At 38.6% G+C, this 22,965-nt stretch overlaps 14 protein-coding genes across 14 annotated transcripts; 10 read left to right on the top strand and 4 right to left on the bottom strand.

Moving 5' to 3' along the window:
- Positions 1–228: 228 nt before the first annotated feature.
- RHO4 (Rho family GTPase RHO4) lies at positions 229–1,104 on the top strand (the record flags this gene model as incomplete). The annotated part of the gene is made up of 1 exon (XM_033911783.1): positions 229–1,104. One exon carries the CDS (start codon positions 229–231, stop codon positions 1,102–1,104), a length of 876 nt encoding a protein of 291 aa, XP_033767674.1.
- A 566-nt stretch (positions 1,105–1,670) lies between these two features.
- Positions 1,671–3,377, top strand: TRM2 (tRNA (uracil(54)-C(5))-methyltransferase; the record flags this gene model as incomplete). Its single annotated transcript, XM_033911784.1, has 1 exon — positions 1,671–3,377. One exon carries the CDS (start codon positions 1,671–1,673, stop codon positions 3,375–3,377), a length of 1,707 nt encoding a protein of 568 aa, XP_033767675.1.
- Positions 3,378–3,669: 292 nt separating this feature from the next.
- Positions 3,670–4,254, top strand: RPS21A (40S ribosomal protein eS21; the record flags this gene model as incomplete). The annotated part of the gene is made up of 2 exons (XM_033911785.1): positions 3,670–3,693; positions 4,015–4,254. 2 exons carry the CDS (start codon positions 3,670–3,672, stop codon positions 4,252–4,254), a joined length of 264 nt encoding a protein of 87 aa, XP_033767676.1.
- A 543-nt stretch (positions 4,255–4,797) lies between these two features.
- Positions 4,798–6,624, top strand: GLG1 (glycogenin glucosyltransferase GLG1; the record flags this gene model as incomplete). The annotated part of the gene is made up of 1 exon (XM_033911786.1): positions 4,798–6,624. The coding sequence occupies one exon, from the start codon at positions 4,798–4,800 to the stop codon at positions 6,622–6,624; it is 1,827 nt and encodes a 608-aa protein (XP_033767677.1).
- Positions 6,625–6,969: 345 nt separating this feature from the next.
- On the top strand, positions 6,970–8,157 carry TIF1 (translation initiation factor eIF4A; the record flags this gene model as incomplete). The annotated part of the gene is made up of 1 exon (XM_033911787.1): positions 6,970–8,157. One exon carries the CDS (start codon positions 6,970–6,972, stop codon positions 8,155–8,157), a length of 1,188 nt encoding a protein of 395 aa, XP_033767678.1.
- A 407-nt stretch (positions 8,158–8,564) lies between these two features.
- UTP30 (Utp30p) lies at positions 8,565–9,389 on the top strand (the record flags this gene model as incomplete). The annotated part of the gene is made up of 1 exon (XM_033911788.1): positions 8,565–9,389. One exon carries the CDS (start codon positions 8,565–8,567, stop codon positions 9,387–9,389), a length of 825 nt encoding a protein of 274 aa, XP_033767679.1.
- A 336-nt stretch (positions 9,390–9,725) lies between these two features.
- Positions 9,726–11,003, top strand: KTR2 (mannosyltransferase KTR2; the record flags this gene model as incomplete). The annotated part of the gene is made up of 1 exon (XM_033911789.1): positions 9,726–11,003. One exon carries the CDS (start codon positions 9,726–9,728, stop codon positions 11,001–11,003), a length of 1,278 nt encoding a protein of 425 aa, XP_033767680.1.
- Positions 11,004–11,708: 705 nt separating this feature from the next.
- Positions 11,709–12,695, top strand: TFA2 (transcription factor TFIIE subunit TFA2; the record flags this gene model as incomplete). The annotated part of the gene is made up of 1 exon (XM_033911790.1): positions 11,709–12,695. One exon carries the CDS (start codon positions 11,709–11,711, stop codon positions 12,693–12,695), a length of 987 nt encoding a protein of 328 aa, XP_033767681.1.
- Positions 12,696–12,832: 137 nt separating this feature from the next.
- Positions 12,833–14,338, bottom strand: LAS1 (rRNA-processing protein LAS1; the record flags this gene model as incomplete). The annotated part of the gene is made up of 1 exon (XM_033911791.1): positions 12,833–14,338. One exon carries the CDS (start codon positions 14,336–14,338, stop codon positions 12,833–12,835), a length of 1,506 nt encoding a protein of 501 aa, XP_033767682.1.
- A 250-nt stretch (positions 14,339–14,588) lies between these two features.
- Positions 14,589–17,186, top strand: OAF3 (Oaf3p; the record flags this gene model as incomplete). Its single annotated transcript, XM_033911792.1, has 1 exon — positions 14,589–17,186. One exon carries the CDS (start codon positions 14,589–14,591, stop codon positions 17,184–17,186), a length of 2,598 nt encoding a protein of 865 aa, XP_033767683.1.
- Positions 17,187–17,339: 153 nt separating this feature from the next.
- PAM17 (Pam17p) lies at positions 17,340–17,933 on the bottom strand (the record flags this gene model as incomplete). The annotated part of the gene is made up of 1 exon (XM_033911793.1): positions 17,340–17,933. The coding sequence occupies one exon, from the start codon at positions 17,931–17,933 to the stop codon at positions 17,340–17,342; it is 594 nt and encodes a 197-aa protein (XP_033767684.1).
- Positions 17,934–18,152: 219 nt separating this feature from the next.
- Positions 18,153–19,235, bottom strand: CCP1 (cytochrome-c peroxidase; the record flags this gene model as incomplete). The annotated part of the gene is made up of 1 exon (XM_033911794.1): positions 18,153–19,235. One exon carries the CDS (start codon positions 19,233–19,235, stop codon positions 18,153–18,155), a length of 1,083 nt encoding a protein of 360 aa, XP_033767685.1.
- A 700-nt stretch (positions 19,236–19,935) lies between these two features.
- On the top strand, positions 19,936–22,167 carry GPT2 (bifunctional glycerol-3-phosphate/glycerone-phosphate O-acyltransferase GPT2; the record flags this gene model as incomplete). The annotated part of the gene is made up of 1 exon (XM_033911795.1): positions 19,936–22,167. One exon carries the CDS (start codon positions 19,936–19,938, stop codon positions 22,165–22,167), a length of 2,232 nt encoding a protein of 743 aa, XP_033767686.1.
- A 169-nt stretch (positions 22,168–22,336) lies between these two features.
- On the bottom strand, positions 22,337–22,918 carry BET3 (TRAPP complex core subunit BET3; the record flags this gene model as incomplete). The annotated part of the gene is made up of 1 exon (XM_033911796.1): positions 22,337–22,918. One exon carries the CDS (start codon positions 22,916–22,918, stop codon positions 22,337–22,339), a length of 582 nt encoding a protein of 193 aa, XP_033767687.1.
- Positions 22,919–22,965: the final 47 nt, after the last annotated feature.

Here is a 22,965-nt window from a genome sequence, read left to right on the forward strand (position 1 = left end):
TACCCTTCTATGCCTACTATTCACTGTATATATAACGTTTGTTTACCTTTTACTAGCTTATTTGTTAAGGTCCGTATAATGCGACCTTCCGTGCATCAATTCGGGATGATCTGATTAAGTCGTTATAGCCTTACGTTAAGACGACACAAGACACAATGAGCATCGCCTAATATTTATAGTGAACTTATGTTAAATAAGCTTAGAAATCTCCAAAATTAAGCGTTTTTCATGAATACCCTATTATTTAAGCGAAAAAGTGGCCATTGTGGGAAGCAAAGTGATATAGCTTCGCAGGGATCGCTCTCTAGTACTGCACTTCCTGAATCACCTGGCACTTTGGATGAAAAGAATCTTCCCAGATTGCCCACTCCATTCGCTAGAAGCCTTTCTACCATTCCTAGTTATGAGCAGATGAAACGTACAAACAAACTGCCCGATTATCACCTAAAGATAGTTGTTGTAGGAGATGGTGCGGTGGGGAAGACGTGTCTATTGATATCTTATGTCCAAGGAACATTCCCGACTGATTATATCCCTACCATTTTTGAAAATTATGTAACAAACATAGAAGGCCCTAATGGTCAAGTTATAGAACTAGCATTGTGGGATACAGCCGGCCAAGAGGAGTATAGTAGACTTAGACCGCTCTCATATACGAATGCAGATGTACTGATGGTGTGTTATTCTGTTGGAAGCAAGACATCACTCAGGAATGTTGAAGACCTTTGGTTCCCGGAGGTCAAACATTTCTGTCCATCTACTCCAATCATGCTGGTCGGCCTTAAATCAGATCTATACGAAGCTGATAACCTTTCAGATCTGGTGGACCCAAGTTCGGCAGAATCCTTAGCTAAGCGCCTGGGGGCATTTGCACATATTCAGTGCTCTGCACGATTGAAAGAAAATATTGATGAAGCGTTTGAAACTGCCATACACACGTTACTTTTCGATTCATTATATGCTCCCAGGGAGCCTACGCATACGGTCAAAAATCCCTTCAAAAAAAATAATGCCAGATCAGGTATCGATTCTTCTACTGGAGATACCAGCGTCTCTATATCTGGGACAAAAAGATTAAGAAAAAACAAGTGTATTATAATGTAAAGATAAAAATGAAGATTCTTCAGTCAACCATTCTGTACATACTGACAACATTTGAAAAGTGGTAGGAAAAAAATATGCACACTTTCGTGTATCCGCTATCTTATTTAATCAAGATGAAACAATCATGATCTGACTTAATTTAAATTAAACCCCAGTTTTCCTAAATCTGATATAATATACTTGTCCAATATATTCTAAATTATCCCAATTTTATCTTGACAACCCATATCAATTCAACTCCATATAATACTAATATGATGATAATCTGATCTAATTATAATAAATATTTAATATAAGCTTATGTGACTTAAAGTATAAATCTGCCAAGATTTTGTTCGGAACAACGATCTAGAACAATAATCACTATGTACGGATATTTTATATCTATTTTTTTCTTTTTGGAAAATTTCAGATAATAAGGTTGAAGCTCATCTCATCGATAAATATGCTAAAGTATTAGCACATGCATGCGTTGCTTTTGGATCATACAAAAGCCTATATTCAGATCTAGGTTTTTCGTCTGCAAAAACTTTGTCAAGAAGCATAATTATACACTAACTGCCACGATGACTGAAAACACTGGAACAGCATCACCAACAATGGAACATACCGTTGACAACAAAAGACTTCTCCCTCCTGTTACAGATTCTAATAACCATCGGACTAAGAAACCAAAATTAAGAAAGTACAAGGCCAAAAAGGTTGATGCAACTTCTCCGATGGGTGTCCTAGAATTTGAAGTGAACGATTTGTTAGAATCTCAAAATTTGTCCCGAGAGCAGGTTTTGAATGATGTCGCTGCAATTCTGAACGATAAGTCCAAAACAGATGGGCCTATCGTCGTGCAGTATCACCGAGAGGTAAGAAATGTCAAGGTCTTAGAAATTACTTCTAATGGCAACGGGCTGGCTTTGATTGATAATCCCGTTGAACCAGAAAAGAAGCAAGTCGTTGTCATACCGTTTGGGCTGCCCGGCGATGTTGTCAATATTAAAGTTTTTAAGACGCACCCTTACTATGTCGAGAGTGATTTATTAGACGTAGTGGAAAAATCACCTATGAGAAGAGATGATTTAATTAAGGATAAATACTTTGGGAAATCTTCAGGAAGTCAATTGGAATTTTTAACTTATGATGACCAACTAGAATTGAAAAGGAAAACAATTCTGAATGCCTACAAGTTCTTTGCACCAAGATTAGTCGCTGAAAAAGTTTTACCTCCGTTTGGCACCACTGTGGCCTCTCCTTTACAATTAGGTTATAGAACCAAAATTACGCCCCATTTTGATATGCCAAGAAGAAAACAAAAGGAACTATCAATAAGACCTCCTCTAGGATTTGGTCAAAAGGGTAGACCTCAATGGAGAAAGGATACTTTAGACATCGGTGGACATGGTTCGATATTAGATATCGATGAATGTGTACTTGCAACTGAAATCCTCAATAAAGGACTGACTAATGAGAGAAGAAAGTTCGAGAAGGAGTTTAAAAATTATAAAAAAGGCGCCACTATTTTACTGAGAGAAAATACTACAATTTTAGACCCTTCTAAACCAACTTTGGAGCAGTTAACCGAAGAAGCCTCCAGGGATGAAAATGGTATTATAAGCTATGTCGAAGTCGAAGACAAAAAGAACAATATTAAGCTGGCCAAGACTTGCGTTACCAATCCTAGACAAATTGTCACTGAATATGTTGATGGATATACTTTCAATTTCAGTGCAGGTGAGTTTTTTCAAAATAATAATTCCATTCTACCAATAGTGACTAAGTATGTCCGTGACAACTTGCAAGCTCCCAAAGATGGTGATAATGAACCGAAATTTCTGGTGGATGCTTATTGTGGATCAGGCCTTTTCAGTATATGCAGCTCGAAGGGCGTAGATAAAGTGATTGGTGTAGAAATTTCCGCTGACAGTGTCTCTTTTGCAGAAAAAAATGCAAAGGCAAATGGTGTTGAAAACTGCAGATTCATAGTCGGAAAGGCTGAGAAGCTCTTTGAGTCCATTGATACTCCCAGTGAAAAAACCTCCGTCATCTTGGATCCACCACGTAAAGGCTGTGACGAACTATTCCTGAAGCAATTGGCGGCATATAATCCAGCCAAAATTATTTACATCTCATGTAATGTCCATTCCCAGGCACGTGATGTCGAGTATTTCCTCAAAGAGACAGAAAACGGTTCCGCTTACCACGTCGAAAGTATAAGGGGGTTTGACTTTTTTCCACAAACGCACCATGTTGAAAGTGTGTGCATAATGAAAAGAATCTAAATGCACATATAAATATCCTTCAGTATGTATATATTTCTTTGGAAGAATGAACTTCTTCCTGTATAATTAAATCCGTACATTTCGAAAACCGCAAACTTTTCTAAGATTGATTTTCCAATCTGGAGAATACGAGAAAAAGAATAAAACATTCACGTGTAAAGTGATATTCTACGCAACGATCTCATGAAAATTTCATATACGTTATTTCAAAGTGCACTCTAGGATTGTGGTAGTTAATAAGGTGATTAGGCGTAAATTAATCACATAAAAATCATAGAAAGATCATACCAAAATGGAAAACGATAAGGGCCAATTAGTATGTTCGAGAAACCTCCAGCGATTTTTTGTATTTTGACGGATAAACGGAAAGTGCATGGCTGTTCAAACAAATGTAAGAAAGATATCATAGTGCAAGCGGAACTTAAATGTTCTCTACAATGTAGGGAAGAGAAACTTACGATCACTGCTAGAAAGCAACTCCCAGTTTGCCGTAGAGCAGTCCCAAAGCTTATGAGGCTGAATAGTTTCGGATAAAGTTCTTCAATTACTTTCTTCATGTGTATTAAATCATCACTCACACCCATCAAAATTATATTTTCTAAACTAGCATAACTAACAATAATTCTTATTACATCAGGTCGAACTTTACGTTCCAAGAAAATGTTCTGCTACCAACAGAATCATCAAGGCTGATGACCACGCCTCTGTTCAAATCAACGTCGCTAAGGTTGATGAAGAAGGGCGTGCTATCCCTGGTGAATACGTTACCTACGCTTTGTCTGGTTACGTTAGATCTAGAGGGGAATCCGATGACTCTTTGAACCGTTTGGCTCAGAACGACGGTTTGTTGAAAAACGTCTGGTCTTACTCCCGTTAAGAGGAAAGGGAAAGAGGATTCGATTTAAGCTTCATATCGTTCAAACTAATAGATAACTAGCAATTTTTCTCTTCACTACCAACTTTTCATCATATGTTTTAATCCATCGAATTTTCGGTGAAGCGTTTTAGGTACTCTATAGGTATTTAGGTTATAATAATATTTTGTATTTTTAGACGACCGGAACCTGTTTAATTTGAAGAATCATTGTATTCTTGGCTATTCTGTTTAAAGTTTTACTTTATGTGGAGTCAGTTAGAAACCCCCGAGCAAAAAAAAAGACCCCAAAACCCCGTAAATATTACTACTCTTCGTGTGTATTATTCATTTTCAGGAGTCAAAACGTACTGAAAACCTTAAGCTTGCCGTTAATAGACTGCTCAAACGGGTGCTATATATGTCGATAAGAAGCAGAGCATAAAGGTGCCTAAAGCGGTCGTTGCTTGCAAACTATGCTTTTTTTCTTAGCTTCTTTCGATATTGTGGGCAATTCGTAGTGGAAGCTTAGTAGGGATTATATCTTCGTATAGTAGTGAGATAAAGATGTATAAGAAACTGGCTATTGCCACACTGCTCTACTCCGCAGATTATTTGCCAGGTGTGTTTGCCCTTGGTTATCAGGTAAATAAACTGTTAGAGGAAACAGGCAAAAAAGATAGCATTGAAACATGCCTTATTGTGACGACTCCCTTATTTAATGACACTTTAAGCGACTTAGCCAAGAATATTTTACAATCATTATACGCCAAGATTGTGTTAGTAAACCCTTTAGAGTACCAAGAGGAAAGCATACAGAGGAATAGTGAAAATTTAGCCCTTTTGGAGAGACCTGAATTAGCTTTTGCTTTAATCAAGGCAAGACTATGGGAATTAACTCAATTCGAACAAGTCCTTTACTTGGACTCGGACACTTTGCCTTTGAACGAGGAATTTTTAAGCCTATTTGACATTATGTCCAACCAAACCAGGTCACAGGTGGGTGCTATTGCTGATATTGGCTGGCCTGATATGTTTAATAGCGGTGTCATGATGCTAATACCGGATGCTGACACTGCGTCCGTTTTACAAAATTATATTATTGAAAACACTTCAATTGATGGTTCTGATCAGGGCATCTTAAACCAATTCTTCAATCAAAACTGTTGCACTGATGAGCTACTCAAAGAGAATTTTTCTCGAGAGTGGGTACAGTTATCGTTTACATATAATGTAACCATTCCTAATCTAGGCTACCAATCTTCACCTGCTCTGAATTATTTTAAACCTACCATCAAGCTGATTCATTTCATTGGGAAACATAAGCCATGGTCATCGTGGTCTCAGAAGAATTTCATCAAAAACGAATACCATGATCAATGGAATGAAGTATACGAAGAATTTAAGGAAGAACATAAATTAAATGTCGAAGTTTCGAAACCAGATTTTAGTAATTTTAATGTAACTGAGACTGCTCAAACAGCAACTCCAGTAGAAGCCCCTAAAACCAACGAACCCTCCCCAAATCAAGAGGTCGAGGCAATTAGCGCACCGGTGGAAAATGTGCACAACAAGAACAGCGAGCCAGTCCCTAATCCTGTTCCATTGGATTTTACCAAATGGTTGACAACTTTTATTAACAAAGATCACCTGACCAACCAACCAAAAAGTGAAAGCAGCGAATACCAGAAAGAGAATAATAACAATACAAACATCAGCAATTCAAATCGCGACCGAGAAAATTCTTCGAGTTGTACACAAGAGTCAAACAGTTCCTCTAACGACGTAAGCGTCCAAGTTAGAAGCGATGAGCAACAAAATGCGGAAGGGGACGGTGGTGCAACAGATAACACTTCAAATTCTGGACAAGAAAGTCCACTGGATGATATACATGAGGCTGATACTTCCAACAATGATGCATGTGCCCAGCCAGCTAACAAAAGTTATAACACCTCTAAAGAGAATGATGTTAGTGTCGATTCTAGCCCTATAAATTCAGAGCACAAAAGTTCAACAAATGATATACAAGAACCTAACGATTCTAATAATGACTTACCATGGAATGTGGAACAGCATGCGCCCATCGATAACAATATACAGTACTTAGAAAAAGAAAAGGAAGGTTACGAAGAATTCCTTCCAGATGTGTACGAATCAGATGGAATCGATAACCAAGAAGAATTTTTTGATGACGATGCAAGGGATGCTACCGAAGGAGGAGCAAAGTTGAGTCCAGTTGCACATACACAGGAGGATGTAAAGCCCACAGAAAAGGAAGCCAGCAAATCGCAACAAGAAATGCCCAACTTCAGGTTTGACTGGGAAAATTCTGATTATCTATCCAAAGTAGAGAGGTGTTTCCCTGATGACATCTTTGAATATGCAGTAGAGTGAACTTCCACGTATATATTAGAACGTATCAAAAGACATATCTATATAAGGAGACCTTTTTCAATTATACAAACATGCATAACTATTTCATAAACATTCAAATACAAAAATTACTTCGGACCTTGGGTTTATCTTTTTCTCACTTCACAACGTTTATAGTGACTGAAAATTTTTTGCATTCTCACCTCGTCTAATGAATGATGCGTAAGAATTCGAGCTTAACATCACGGAACAAAGGTATGAATACATGCATCCTTGTCATTTGGCAATATTTTCCTTAGTCCCAAGTCTTTTCTTAGGTTATTTTTACCAAATTCGTTAAACGGCCTCCTTCTAATTATATACAAGATGTCTGAAGGTATTACTGATATTGAAGAATCCCAAATTCAAACCAACTATGACAAGGTTGTCTACAAGTTCGATGATATGGAATTGGACGAAAACTTGTTGAGAGGTGTTTTCGGTTACGGTTTCGAAGAACCATCTGCCATTCAACAACGTGCCATCATGCCTATTATCGAAGGTCACGATGTCTTAGCTCAAGCTCAATCAGGTACTGGTAAGACCGGTACCTTCTCCATTGCTGCTTTGCAAAGAATTGACACCTCTGTTAAGGCTCCTCAAGCTTTGATGTTGGCTCCTACTAGAGAATTGGCTTTGCAAATCCAAAAAGTTGTCATGGCTTTAGCTTTCCACATGGACATCAAGGTTCACGCTTGTATCGGTGGTACTTCCTTTGTTGAAGACGCTGAAGGTTTGAGAGATGCCCAAATCGTCGTTGGTACTCCAGGTCGTGTTTTCGACAACATCCAAAGACGTAGATTCAGAACTGACAAGATCAAGATGTTCATCTTAGATGAAGCTGATGAAATGTTGTCTTCTGGTTTCAAGGAACAAATCTACCAAATTTTTACCTTGCTTCCACCAACCACTCAAGTTGTTCTTTTGTCTGCTACCATGCCAAATGACGTCTTGGAAGTTACTACCAAATTTATGAGAAACCCAGTTAGAATTTTGGTTAAGAAGGATGAATTGACCTTGGAAGGTATCAAACAATTCTACGTTAATGTTGAAGAAGAAGATTACAAATACGAGTGTTTGACTGATTTATACGACTCTATCTCCGTCACTCAAGCTGTCATCTTCTGTAACACCAGAAGAAAGGTCGAAGAATTGACCACTAAGTTGAGAAACGATAAGTTTACCGTTTCCGCCATCTATTCCGACTTGCCACAACAAGAAAGAGACACCATCATGAAGGAATTCAGAAGTGGTTCTTCTAGAATCTTGATCTCCACCGATTTGTTGGCCAGAGGTATCGATGTCCAACAAGTTTCTTTGGTTATTAACTACGACTTACCAGCTAACAAGGAAAACTATATTCACAGAATCGGTAGAGGTGGTCGTTTCGGTAGAAAAGGTGTTGCCATCAACTTTGTTACTAACGAAGATGTTGGCGCTATGAGAGAACTAGAAAAGTTCTACTCCACTCAAATTGAAGAATTGCCATCCGACATTGCTACTTTGTTGAACTAAGGGGCACAAAAACTACTTAAAGAAGAAATTATCTTGTGAGGCTATCTTGATAACGTAACATATATGTCTTAAGAGTTATATATGCTTTTGTATTTAATTTGTTTTTCTTTTTACATTTCTATTATTCTTCATAGTCTTTTTACGTCAACTAAAACATGGAGAGCAGATAATTTTGTTGTACCAGTGAACCACTTTTAGAGACACGAAGAGGCTCAATGCGGTGGTTAAAATACTATGTACTAATGGTTTGCCTCGTCTTTTTGTATATCCGCACGTATCTAGGTGAAATTTTTCAAATTTGTAAAAAATACATATAAAAGGAAGAGAAAAAAATCGATGCCCTATCGAACAGAAGTTAGAGAAATAAAAGGAAAGTGTTTATTGAAGATTACTGCCCAAGGTTTGAGATGGTTGAGCCAAGTAATATTTTAAAAAGCGGGCTAGCGGAGAAAGCACTAAATGCTTTAATTTTACAATGTAAAGAGAACGCATCTTTACAAAATGATAAAGACATACATATAATTATCAATATGGGTAAAAAAATGGGCATAAAAAGGGACAACATCCCCCGTATTATCCCATTAACAAAATGCAAGCTATTCAAACCAAGGGATCTAAACATACTACTCATTACTAAGGATCCCTCTTCTTTGTATAGAGAGACTTTGACAAAAGACGAGCATACATCAGAATTATTCAAAGAAATTATAAGTGTCAAGAACTTGAAGCGTAGATTCAGAGGGAGTAAATTGACCCAACTTTATAAGGATTTTGACTTGGTTATTGCTGATTACAGAGTTCACCACCTACTTCCGGAGGTCCTTGGCAGCAGATTTTTTCACGGCAGTAAAAAATTACCATACATGATACGCATGTCCAAAGAAGTAAAATTGAAGCGTCAGCAAATGACCGAAAAGTGCGATCCCATTTACGTGAGAGCACAACTGAGAAGTATATGTAAGAACACCTCGTATATTCCCAACGATGATAACTGCTTGAGCGTCAGGGTCGGTTATATTCAAAAACACTCCATACCAGAAATTTTACAAAACATCCAAGATACAGTGAATTTTCTCACCGATAGAAGTAAGAGACCGCAAGGCGGCGTCGTTAAAGGAGGAATAATATCTATATTCGTCAAGACCAGTAACAGTACTAGCTTGCCTATATACCAATTCTCAGAGGCCAAAGAAAACACTGAAAGTGAAAATCTGAGTGATATAAAATTGTAAAATTGAAGCAACATCTTTTAAATAAGATATTTAAATACTCGCATTGAAAAAGCGTAATTTTGCCTGACTAACAATATCATTATTAAAGTGTTTTAAACTTTAATTCCTTTCAAGAATTTGCAAGATTATTAAAATTTAGTAAGCGAAAAAAAAAAGGAAAAAAAAGGAACAGACACCCAATAAAAATAGAACAGACCCAATAAACCACTATTTCTCTGTCTGATGATATTCTTACTTTTTTATATCTCTTCAAGTGTGTGAAACTTTTACACGCAACGCTTTTTTAGCGTTCTTTCTAGACAATAGTTGATGCTTATTTAAAAGCGTAGGGGCTTTATGCAAATCTGCAAGGTATTTCTTACTCAGTCTAAAAAACTATTTTTTGTGGGTCTTCTACTTTGCTTGATAGCTCAAACATGTTGGCTTGCACTTGTACGTCATCAGAGGCAGTTGAGCCTAGATTCGTATTTTTTGGAGAGATCTCGAGAAGTTTCATCAAGATATGATTCTACGAGAAAGCGACATATGAACCAGATGCTGAAACTATCTAGCAACACATATAGTGACGAACCGCTGAACGAGAACAAAGATAGAGAAAATCGAAAAGAGAATGCTACATTGCTAATGCTTGTGCGTAATTGGGAACTTTCGGGGGCACTCCGTTCCATGAGATCACTGGAAGATCGTTTTAATAAAGACTACCAGTATGACTGGACATTTCTTAACGATGTCCCCTTTGATGAAGAGTTCATCGAGGCCACCACTGCCATGGCTAGTGGTAAAACACAATACGCTTTAATCCCAGCGGAGGACTGGAACAGGCCATCTTGGATCAACGAAACTCTATTTGAGGAGGCTTTACAATTAATGGAGGAAAAAAATATCTTGTACGGTGGGTCAAAGTCATATAGAAATATGTGCCGCTTTAATTCCGGCTTTTTCTTTAGACAAAAGATATTAGATCAGTATGATTTCTATTTCAGAGTTGAGCCAGATGTGGAGTATTTTTGCGATTTTCCTTATGATCCATTTAGGGTGATGAGGCAAAATAATAAGAAATATGGCTTCGTGATAACTATGTATGAATATGAAGATACAATTCCGAGCCTATGGGAAGCTGTAGAAGAATATTTGGAGGAGACAGAGTCGAAAGATGTTGACATGGAAAACAACGCTTTTGGATTCATTTCGAATTTCGATTTTATCGGTAAATCATTTGGTGTCATTGATAGTAACAGCGGCTATAATTTATGTCATTTTTGGACAAATTTTGAAATTGGTGATTTGAATTTTTTCAGAAGTGAGAAATACATCAGATTTTTCGAGTACTTGGATTCGAAGGGCGGTTTTTACTATGAAAGGTGGGGAGACGCACCAGTTCATTCGATTGCTGTCTCACTCTTTTTGAAAAAAGACGAAATCATTCATTTTGATGAACTAGGCTATAAACATATGCCGTTTGGCACATGCCCATCTGCATACTACTTGAGACTTCAACAAAGATGTCTCTGTGATAGTAATCACCCCGACAATATTGATCTCAATGTCATTAGCTGTTTAAGAAGATGGTGGAAGGACGGCAGCGGTAAATACTTCCTCAAGCATGATGCATAACGAGAAAAGCGTGAACTCGTATACTATACATATGTATATATAATAAAGTAACCACTAGGGAAGATGTTCCATACCTCAGGTCATCACCATTTCATGGGTCGCTTAACCGAAAACATCAGAAGCAACCTCTAACGGCGATGGTTTTAAAGATGGATTACCTCAATACCAATAGTTAGACTATTCGGAACCGAAGATTTATCTACGATACTCTTTATCCTTCTTCTATCTTCACCTGAAATAACTTATTAAAAATAAACTAAGCCAAAGAAAAGAAAAGAAAAATTTCAATAAAAGAAAGCCATTGTAACGGTTTTGGAAGTAAAAATAGGTTAAAGGTTCGTCAAAAGACAAACCTGGCTCCTATAAACCGCCGAACAATAGGCCCCCTAAAGCATCACAAATTTGTTATGCTTTTCTGAAGGGAAGTAATACACACACACTAAAAATTTTCGAACAGGAAATTCTTTTGTTAGTAGTAACTGCTATAGCTTCTGGCTTTTATAGTCAAAATATTCCATGCGAGAAGAAAAAAGAAAAGTGCCAGCGAACTTCGGGTAAGAAGTTTACTTATGAATCAGGGCAAAAGAACTAATAAGAAGTGGACTAAATACAGAAATAATATGCTCTGCAGACACAAAACAGTCATATACGAACCTCTTTTACACCAGACAGTACGTGCGATTTGGAAAATACTGAGTGTTTGCGATGAGTAAAAACAGAGATCCTCTGCTGGCTAATCTGAACGCCTTCAAAAGCAAAGTGAAGTCTGCCCCAGTAATCGCACCCGCTAAAGTTGGACAGAAGAAGACTAACGACACAGTTATTACCATAGATGGAAACACTAGGAAGAGAACAGCTTCCGAACGTGCGCAAGAGAACGGTTTGAAATCTGCGAAGAATCCTGTATTAGCGGATATCAAGAAAGAAGCTGGAAGTAATAGCTCTAATGCCATTACGCTAGATGACGATGACGATGACGAAGATTTTGGTAGCTCTCCTTCAAAGAAAGTGAGGCCCGGTTCTATTGCTGCTGCTGCTTTACAGGCCAATCAAACAGATATTTCCAAGAGTCATGATTCTTCAAAGTTACTTTGGGCCACGGAATACATTCAAAAGAAAGGTAAGCCCGTGTTGGTCAGTGAATTATTGGACTACTTGTCGATGAAGAAAGATGACAAGGTTATTGAACTTTTAAAGAAATTGGATAGGATTGAATTTGACCCCAAAAAAGGAACTTTCAAGTACCTTTCCACTTACGATGTTCATTCCCCTTCGGAACTTCTGAAGTTGTTACGTTCACAAGTAACGTTCAAAGGTATATCCTGCAAAGACTTGAAAGATGGTTGGCCGCAATGTGATGAAACGATTAACCAACTAGAGGAAGACAGCAAGATCTTAGTGTTAAGGACTAAAAAGGATAAGACTCCAAGATACGTTTGGTATAATAGCGGTGGTAATTTGAAATGTATCGACGAGGAGTTTGTTAAAATGTGGGAAAATGTACAATTACCGCAGTTTGCAGAATTACCAAGAAAGCTGCAAGATTTAGGTTTAAAACCTGCTAGTGTCGATCCTGCAACTATCAAAAGACAAACAAAGAGAGTTGAAGTTAAGAAGAAGAGACAAAGAAAGGGTAAGATTACTAACACTCATATGACTGGTATCTTAAAAGATTATTCCCACAGGGTATGAGTTTGCTCTGGTTAAATCATTTTCGTTTGCATATTAGATTAAAGAGACCATGATTTTATATACATATGCATGTTAAGGTGCAGCATACAATCAGCTTTATAGTCTACTACGTATTTATAAAGAGCATTGAACACAGGTTACAAGACACCGAAGGGTTTAGACTCCCAATTTTGTGCCCTTGACCAATTTTTTATAAGCGTATCTTCGTCCTCCTCTTCCTTATTTTTTTTACTCACTCTACCGGAACTGCTCATTCTCCGTTTCAAAGACGCCAAATCGCCTAGTATATCATTGGTATCAGCCTTCAAAGTGGGACTGGCTTCCTTCCCCATTGGAAGGGGATCTTTCTCTGCAGGAATAAGATCATAAAGCTTTATTTCACCTTCATTAAACCTCAGTGATAAATTTTCTATGTTTTCCTTCAGTTTCGTCTCGATTTCCATTGTGCTATCAACTTGTCTCTTGCGTTTTTTGTTTCTCCATGAATTCCCCCCAACCTTTTCAGTCTCTAGTTTAGCTAGCATAGATTGGCAAAAATATAATATCAGGTATGACGCATTTTCATCGATGAGTTTCTCCCAATTTTGCCACTTGTTTTTAACGTTTTTGTTGTTAAGATTATTTATTAAAACATCTAGCAGTCTTTTCTGCAGTTCTTTCCAGACGTTAAATTTCTTTTTCAAGGTTGTTGTTGTGTTGCTACCCTCTTGTTGGGTTCTGTAATTCCTAGCTACCCACTCAAGTATCTTCCAGTCAAAATTGTTCAAATTGAGCATTAACACTTTGAGCAAAAGGGGGTCATAATTGCTGAAAAATTTCTCGAGGAATGCATTGTGATAAATGGATAATTTCCAAAGTTCTTGCCATTGACCCAAATTTTCTCTGATCATAGTTTCTGATGAACATGCGTGTGATCCCTTTTTTTTTCCAGCATCGTAATTCACCAAATCATCCCCAGAAAAGTTACTACTTGTGATTAAACTATCGCTTGCATTCTCCCACACCCACTTGTGTTCTAGAAACTCATTTCTAAGTCGCTTCCACTTATCAAGTGTTTTAGTTAGTGACTCCATATACCTCTCCAGTTTGTCATTTCTTCCGTACCCGTAGCCAGTATCGTTATCATCTGAATCATCCTTGTCATCTTCTAATTCCTCATCATTCCAGTAGTGGTTATATAGCCAAGACAGCGCTTCATTGGCAGCCCAACGAAGCATTTCTAATCCAGGCAAATCTCTCTCATGCGTACCCCAGTGTCTCAAGTCCACAAACCAGGACGGTAGTCCAACCTTGGCAGCTAATGTGTGTAGGGGAATAGCAAATTGAGACTGTTGCGTTGGATCCAATAAACCATTGACAAACCGAATCAAAGCCATTACATACGATAACCGGATAGGAACAGAATCCTGATGCACTCTCGAACACGTTTCTTTTTCGTCTAGCAGTACAGCACATGTTATTTGCGCCGTAGAGTCCACTACATGAGGTAAATATTGTGAACCTTTAAGACGGTAGCTCTGTACTCTTTGGACAGCGCGCTGTCGCTTATCTTCCATAGTGCCTTTGCTTCTTGGGTAAAACCAAACTTTTAGTTCCTCTAGTTCAGCATAATCTCTCCATGGAACAATTCGTGGCGGTATCATTAGGTCTCCCTAAATAGCTCTTTTTGCTCTGTTTTCTAGGACCGCCTTTTGCCAATTTATGCATATTCCAGTGTTTTTTTCTCTTTAGCGATTGCGATGAGCTTATTAACTCTGTACATTCGGGTAATTTTTTGGTGTAACAATAAGTCACGAATTTATCATCACGATCTTGCATTGTCATAAGTCTATGACTTAGAGAATGGCATTTTCAACCGATTGCTACCAGACTTAGTTGACGGCTAATCTCAGAATGGGATATGAATCCCAAGTGAGGGCAAAAAAACGACATAGAATTACTGTGGTATGCACTAATTGCAAAAAAAGGAAAAGTAAATGCGATCGAACAAAACCATGTGGAACATGCGTACGACTGGGAGATATGGACAGCTGTGTCTATTTCACTGATAGCTCTGGACAACCAGAAACCAGTTCCACTTTGAATGATATTGAGCCTCTGAGGAAACAAACAAGCCCTCTGGAACGAATAAGTCCAGGGTTCACTAAGAAAAGAAGATCCTCACCGCCAAGGCAAAATGAAGGTTACTGGCAAAGAGCACAGGAACTCGGAAGGCGATCATCAGGGTATTATCTACCGGTTTATGAAGAAACTCCATTTTTTATTGACCTAGTCCCTAATGGGTTTTATTTAGAAACCAAGAGATCTGCTGATAATTTATTTGGTCTCTTCACGGATAGAGCAATTGAAAACCGTGATCCTTATCTGCAAGCAATGGTAACATTTAGAAGTATCGCAATCAAAAAAATGATGGGTAAATTAGGAAACAATGGCAATAATGTGAAAAACGGAAGCTTGCCTAAATCTTTTGAGGCTTTATCCACTTTCGATGCTGATGACGAACTTCATAATAGCAATGATATTCTTGATAAGGGCAATAACTTCCGCATGCATCAGACGATCCACAAGTCGTTGTTTAATAAATTTGCCCAATACAGAGAAAATAATGCCACAAAATTTAGCGATAACTCTGAAGCTATTTCAGCAAAGGACTATTTGCCCCCTTTGAAAATATTAGAAAGAGAGGTTTTGGTCCTTTTTGAAGAAAAAATTTACAACATGATACCGATTTTTGATATGAAAATTCTGCGTCATGAAATAACGGTTTTTTATGAAAACGTAGTTGATAAAGGGAAGCCAATTTCAATAAAGAATTACGATCATATGGTTTTCTGCATAATTTTGTTGATCATTAAAATATGCCGGCTTTCTGTCCAGTTTTCGAAACTAACGCCATATATATACCCGGTCCTCCAAGAAATTGATACATCCAAGTTTTTAGCTCTTGTTAAACACTATTTGTTTGAAACGAAGGTTCTCAGAAAATGTAACCTGTTACAATTGCAATGTTTAATATTACTAAGGTTCTTACACTGGTGTGCTCCTGAAGATGGCGATGGAGCTGAGACTCAATATTGTCAAGTATTAATGGGAACAATAATATCATCGTGTAAAGAAATGGGCATTAATTGGTATTGCTTTTCTCATCCCGAAAAATATTCATTTAAAATAAACCGATGTACAAGACCCTCGTACGATATAATGAAACCTAGTGATTATATATCAGTTTTCAGAAAGATATGGAGCTACGTTCTATTTTGGGACAGGAAGATGTGTTTTATCAGTGGTGAAGAATGTCAAATTGGGAAAACCTTGCAGTGTCATTTCAAAGAAGAAGTATATTCAGCCACATCGTACATGCGAATGTTACCACTGGATAGCCTGATGAAAAAGATAAACGATACGCTGAACGATGACCCAGGAAATGTAGATTTGAACTTATTACGCCTACTAATAAGCGATTTGAAAAGAAACTTTCACATTCTAAAAAACTTGTCAAGAGATCAGAAAGAAACAAGGGGCCATTTTAATTTTGAAATGGAATGGATTATTGATTTATTCTCATTGAGTTTATTGCACGGAGAAATGATCTTTTATGAATATGACTGCAATATTACAGAATTTTACAAGAGTTTCCAAGATTTGTGGGATATGATCATTCATATTTCACAGAAGTGCCATGATTACTTTTTTAACAGTGATGCCTTAGAGGTAGATTCATTGGCCAAGTTTTATACTAATCGAATTGTGGAAATTGTTGCCAACAAAGTTTTGGTCATTGTTCCGGCATTCATTCTGAGGGCAGACCGCATCAAAACAATTCAGTATGCTGACAAAAAGAAGATGGTGGAATTTCTTTATGGAGTCTCTTCTGTGTATTTTAACGAATTTGGCTTTGAGTACTATCGTTGTTTCAGAAAAATGTTCACAGCCAAAATAACCTACAAGATTTTGAATCGCTCATGTGAAAAAGATGCATGGAGAATCATCCTAAAATTTTTGCTGAACGAATTAGCACTAGAAGACAACGGTGACAGTTGTATGGATTACAAAGATATGAGATTAAAGGACATTTGTACAATGATATTGGAATTTCAGGAGACAGTACAAAAATATGATGGATATAGGCCAGATATTCTAAGTATATGGAACAACGAGTTTTATCCCATAGGTAAATACAACGATGATATGACGGGTTTTAATTTTCAGATGCGTATAAAAGAAATGCAGGAGTTCTTGGATATAGAAAAATATTCGGACAAGTTTAATATTTTTTCATCCTTCTATGACCACGCCAGTTCACAATTAGCCAAACATACGGAAGCAGATACCAATGTTAGCATCGGCAATGAACAAGTAGCTGAAACTCCGCAAAAGGAACCAGTGCATCAACCTGTAGCACCGGCTTTGCCTGTCAATGATTTAATTGTCTCTGAGTTTGACGTGATTAAAGATATTTTTGATCCTGTGGATTTCGTATCGTTTTTTTAAAGTCAGATATAAGAGGAACATCGAATAATATTCAAACCTTTCCCTTCCTTCTTATTTCATTTCGACTTATTTAGTTGTGTTATATATGGTACTACTTTATTCATATATGTATATATACAGAGTTAAAGAAGAAAGAGAAGATCACACGTCCAATCACAAAAATTCCTTAGCTTTCTTGGCGTAAGCGTGACAATCCCTTAACCATTGCTTGTATTCCTTTAGAGAGCCTATCTTCTCACCGTAATAATCTGGAACAGGATTACTGAAACTTTGAGAAGAGGCATCGACCCTGTTATTAATGATATGTTTTAAAAAATCTTTATTCTTGTTGTTGAATTGTGCCAATTGTTGGTTATGGGAAAGCTTGAAAACTTGCGAACCAACTATGGGACCCAATAGGTAACCTAGTGCACCAGAGGCTATTATCCCAGCAGAAATGACAGTTAATGGGTCGAATCCGAAAAGCATTTGAGTCGGGTCTATTTCCATCGTAGAAAGATAAGCCCATGAAACGTTACACCCCAAGAGAGCGGTAAACAGTGAAGAGCCAACATTGATTCTACGCTGTTGTTTTCTTAACTTGAAAAAATCAGACCATGTCAAGTTGGTGGAGTCTTGAAGGGATGCAGGCTGAGAATATGATCTTAAGGGTAATGCTGTGGTAGTCGAGCGCAACGCGGCAGCAGTGACAGATGGTTGACGGGCTAAAAGTCTTTGTGATGACAATCTAATGGCACTGGTAAACATTTTGAAGAGGCAGACAATGTTTGCTGGCTATTCTTGCTATTCCCCCAGAACACAATTTCCCTTGTAGTGTGTTATACTACAGCTTTCCATTTTTTTTTAGACGTATTGTATTAACGTATTAGATGATATTCAAAACAAAGCACAAGCTTAAACAATAATAAATAAAATAAATAGATAAATAGTACGGGATACAACCAATAAATAGTTTTCCTCAGCGGCCTATAAACCTTGTTCTTCCAAAGTTTTAAAGATGAATGGACTAGGCGTATCTTTAGGGAAAGTGATGCCGTTTTCCAACAATTTTTCAAAAGCTTTGGAGAAGTCCTTAAAGAACTTGTCCTGGTCATTAGCATATTCTTTCACAATGCTTAGGTACTTGGGATCCTGGATCAAAGAATAGTCGGTGGGCAACATCATGTAGCCACTCTTGGAGTCCCACTGTTCGTTGTTGGCGTCATTTTTTTCCAATTTCCAGTCCTCATTCAGCAAGTTCAAGTAAAATTCATTGGTAAAGACGTTGTTAGCCGCTCCCCAGGGCCCTTCGTACCCAGAGTTCTTCAGGTGGGTCTTGCCCAGAGCGTGAGCCCCCATAAGAGCCACGACCTCTCTGTCATTCATATTGAGTCTTTGGAAAAATGTTCTGACATAGTCAGCGTCCTTATCAGCATCGGGCAGTCTCCCGTTGTCAGGAGTGGTATCCTCTGGTGTGTCCACTCTACCACATCTCCATGGAATCTTGGGGCCCTGCATTTCCTGCACAGCAGTGACACCCCCTAGACTAAACAGATCGCCTGAGGAGATCCAAGGAAACTCTTTCTGAATGGGCTCCAGGAACTTGAACCCGTTCTGCAAGCCCGCGTTCGATGGATCGTTGAACTCCTTTTTGAATCTGTATGTACCACCGTAGGACCCGCCAGTGTTGTCGTGCTTGTCCCAAGTCCCGGACGTATGCCAAGCAAGACGCACTAACACGGGACCGTAACCTATATAGTTGTCATATTCGTCATCTTCCCTCAGTTTGAGCGCGATGGCGTTGTACACTTTTTGGAAGTCCTCGTACGACCTTCCCCTTTCGACGGATGCAACATGAACGAGGGGTGTAGCGGAAGCTAGAGCAGCTGCTTTTCCCCAGTTGTTCCATCCGTTATTACTCCCACCCCCGTGAGACGACGACCTCTTATGGGATTGTGAGTAAGCAAAAGTAGCAACAGCGCCAGCAGCAGCAGCAGCAGAGAGTAGGTAGAGAGACCTCTTGTGAACGGTTCTGCCCAGTGAAGGTAAGAGCCTAACAGCAGTAGTCATAATTGTAGATATATGTGCGTGTACGTGTGTGCATGAGTGAGAAATACATTCATTGTAAGTTTGCGAGAATGTACAATAGACTCTGCTTAAGTACTTTTCGTTCCAGGGTCCTTTCCTAACTTGGTAACAGCCGGCGTGGGCCGGCCCCTGGCTGCCAAGAAAGTCATATTACTCAGGACTCGGAGCCAAACAACTCATCACAGACTTTGGTAGTACAAAACAGAAGACTGCAAATTTGGTCCTGACAACACACTTACGAGATTTCTGACAAAGCAGGATACTGTTGGTCAGAATTCCATTGGCGAGCTCTGGCTGCGGGAGAAACCACTCCGACATTATGCGAGCTACATCAGTCGCGGAATCGTAGTTATCACACCGTAGTATTAAACTGTAATGAGTAATTATGGCGGAGCGATCTCATTTTGACATGAATTCAAGCTTGTTTATGGTCTTCCTGCCTGTTCCTTACCAGCTATACTGAATGATTCCAACTCTTGCTTGAATACACGTAACCCGCCGTTACTCCGCATTTGCCAGGTAGAGAGGAGCAATAAGGAGGAGAGAGAAAGGAGGAGAAACTCCGAAGAAGTGGCATCTTGACTATAAGACAGTATCTTTTGTTCCTCGTTACTGGAGCAGGATTTCCACTTTCACATTTACTAAAAACAATTAATAAAGCAATTATTGCTCCTTTTCCGTTATGTCTACTACCGCTGCCGATCATAACGCTACCAAATCTGTCCCACATGTACCTCAGACGTCCCGACGGTACAGGAACTCATATAATGGATTCGTGTACAATATCCATACGTGGCTCTATGATGTATCTGTATTTCTTTTTAATATTCTGTTCACTATTTTCTTCAGAGAAATTAAGATACGTGGGGCGTACAATGTTCCAGAAGTTGGGGTGCCTACCATTCTCGTGTGTGCCCCTCATGCAAATCAGTTCATCGACCCAGCCTTGGTAATGTCTCAAACTCGTTTGCTGAAGACGTCAGCGGGAAAGTCCCGGTCCAGAATGCCCTGCTTTGTCACTGCAGAGTCTAGCTTCAAGAAAAGATTCATCTCTCTATTTGGTCACGCTATGGGTGGTATCCCCGTACCTAGAATTCAGGACAACTTAAAGCCAGTGGATGAGAGTCTTGAGATTTACGCTCCGGACTTAAAGAACCACCCGGAAATTATAAAGGGTCGCTCTAAGAACCCGCATACCACTCCGGTGAACTTCACAAAAAGGTTTTCTGTCAAGTCTTTACTTGGATTGCCCAACTACTTGAGTAACGCTCAAATTAAGGAAATTCCGGATGACGAAACAATAATCTTGTCCTCCCCCTTTAGAACGTCTAAATCAAAGGCGGTGGAGCTCTTGACTAATGGTACTAATTTTAAATATGCGGAGAAAATAGACAATACGGAAACTTTCCAGAGTGTTTTTGACCACTTGCATACGAAGGGCTGTGTAGGTATTTTCCCCGAAGGTGGTTCTCATGACCGTCCTTCGTTATTGCCCATCAAGGCAGGTGTTGCCATTATGGCTCTGGGCGCTGTAGCCGCCGACCCGAATATGAGAGTGGCGGTTGTGCCCTGTGGTTTGCATTATTTCCATAGAAATAAGTTCAGGTCTAGGGCTGTATTGGAATATGGTGAACCTATAATCGTAGATGGGAAATATGGCGAGATGTACAAAGACTCCCCCCGTGAGACCGTTTCCAAACTGTTAAAAAAGATCACGAATTCGCTGTTTTCCGTCACCGAAAATGCTCCAGATTACGATACTTTAATGGTCATTCAGGCTGCAAGAAGACTATATCAACCGGTAAAAGCCAGGCTTCCTCTGCCCGCTATTGTGGAAATCAACAGAAGACTACTTTTTGGTTATTCCAAATTTAAGGATGACCCAAGAATTATTCATTTAAAACAACTGGTTTATGACTATAACAGGAAATTAGATTTGGTGGGCTTGAAAGACCACCAAGTTATGCAATTGAAAACTACCAAATTAGAAGGCTTGAGATGTTTTGTAGTTTTGATTATTCGATTAATTAAGCTATCTGTTTTTGCTGCACTATCGTTACCAGGTTCCATTCTCTTCACTCCAATTTTCATTATTTGTCGTATATATTCTGAAAAGAAGGCCAAAGAGGGTTTGAAGAAATCATTGGTTAAGATCAAAGGTACCGATTTGTTAGCCACATGGAAGCTTATCGTGGCGCTAATATTGGCTCCAGTTCTATACGTCACCTACTCAATCTTATTGATTATCTTGGCGAGGAAGCAACACTATTGTCGCATTTGGCTTCCCTCCACTAACCCACTCATACAATTCGTCTATTTTTACGCATTATTGGTTTTCACTACATACTCCTCTTTGAAAACAGGTGAAATTGGTGTGGACCTTTTCAAATCTTTAAGGCCGCTTTTCGTTTCCATTGTTTACCCCGGTAAAAAGATCGAAGAGATTCAAACAACAAGAAAGAATTTAAGTTTGGAATTGACCGCTGTTTGTAACGATTTAGGGCCACTGGTCTTTCCTGATTACGATAAATTGGCGACTGAGATTTTCTCTAAAAGGGATGGCTATGATGTTTGTTCTGATACAGAGTCGTCTATAAGCCGTATGAGCGCTCAATCTAGAAGTCGTTCATCTTCTATACATTCTATTGGGTCACAAGCCTCTAACGCGCTATCAAGGGTGAATTCAAGAGGCTCATTGACCGATATTCCAATTTTCTCTGATGCTAGGCAAGGTCAATGGAAAAGTGAAGGTGAAACTAGTGAGGACGAGGATGAATTTGATGAGAAAATTTCTGGGACTGTAGAAACCGCACAAAATTCCGATTCAAACAAGGAAAACAGTCGCGATACAGATATATCTTCGAAGATTGCTTCACTGGTGAGACAAAAAAGAGAACACGAAAAGAAGGAATGATTACAATTAAAAAATAAAAAATAGCATTTGGTAATGTTTGTACATAATATTATGAAAGTGACTACTGAAAAACATTAAAGGATAACATCTCTACGTAGGAAAAAAAATGTATACTTAAATAACGACAACAAAAATAACAAAAACTAGGATAAAAATGCTTACATGTCCACTAATCTTCACCGATCGGTATTTCGTCCTTCAAAATTTTATTTAACTTGACCTTGATCTCCGTCTGAGAGTCGCCTCTCAAGATATCCGACACAAACCAGACATCACAATCCAACTGCACCATTTCAAGCGACCCCTTCAAAACACCACACAATATGTTGGAATACCAGAGCGATTTCATAGCGTCCATAGGCAACTCCACAAAATCAGCCAATGGATTTTCATCCAAGACTAATGAAAACGTGTCCTTATTGTGCGACCAGTTCGTTATATTGGGGGTGATGTTCAAAAATATCTTGAATGCACATTTACTTAGTACTTCACTTGTTTTCACTAAATTCTCACAGCGTGGCAACGCCGTCCTGGCCAAGAAATCCTCAATAAGTCTACACCCAATATTATAGCCCATGCTATACAAATGATCGTTCACTTTGTTAAAGTCCCGCTCATTATCTTGACACAATTGTGCCACGATGGAACCATATGTTAGCGTAAATAGTTCTGTATTAATTTTTTCTGTCTTATTCTTCCAGATCTCTTCCCCCATGGCCTTTAAAGACCTCGATTGTGTGGTAGATACCATTTTTTGGGCCAGTTTTGGTTGCCAATGAGTACTTAAGGTTTCTTACT

This window comes from Saccharomyces paradoxus, chromosome XI, assembly GCF_002079055.1.
Source record: "Saccharomyces paradoxus chromosome XI, complete sequence".
NCBI lineage: Eukaryota > Fungi > Ascomycota > Saccharomycetes > Saccharomycetales > Saccharomycetaceae > Saccharomyces > Saccharomyces paradoxus.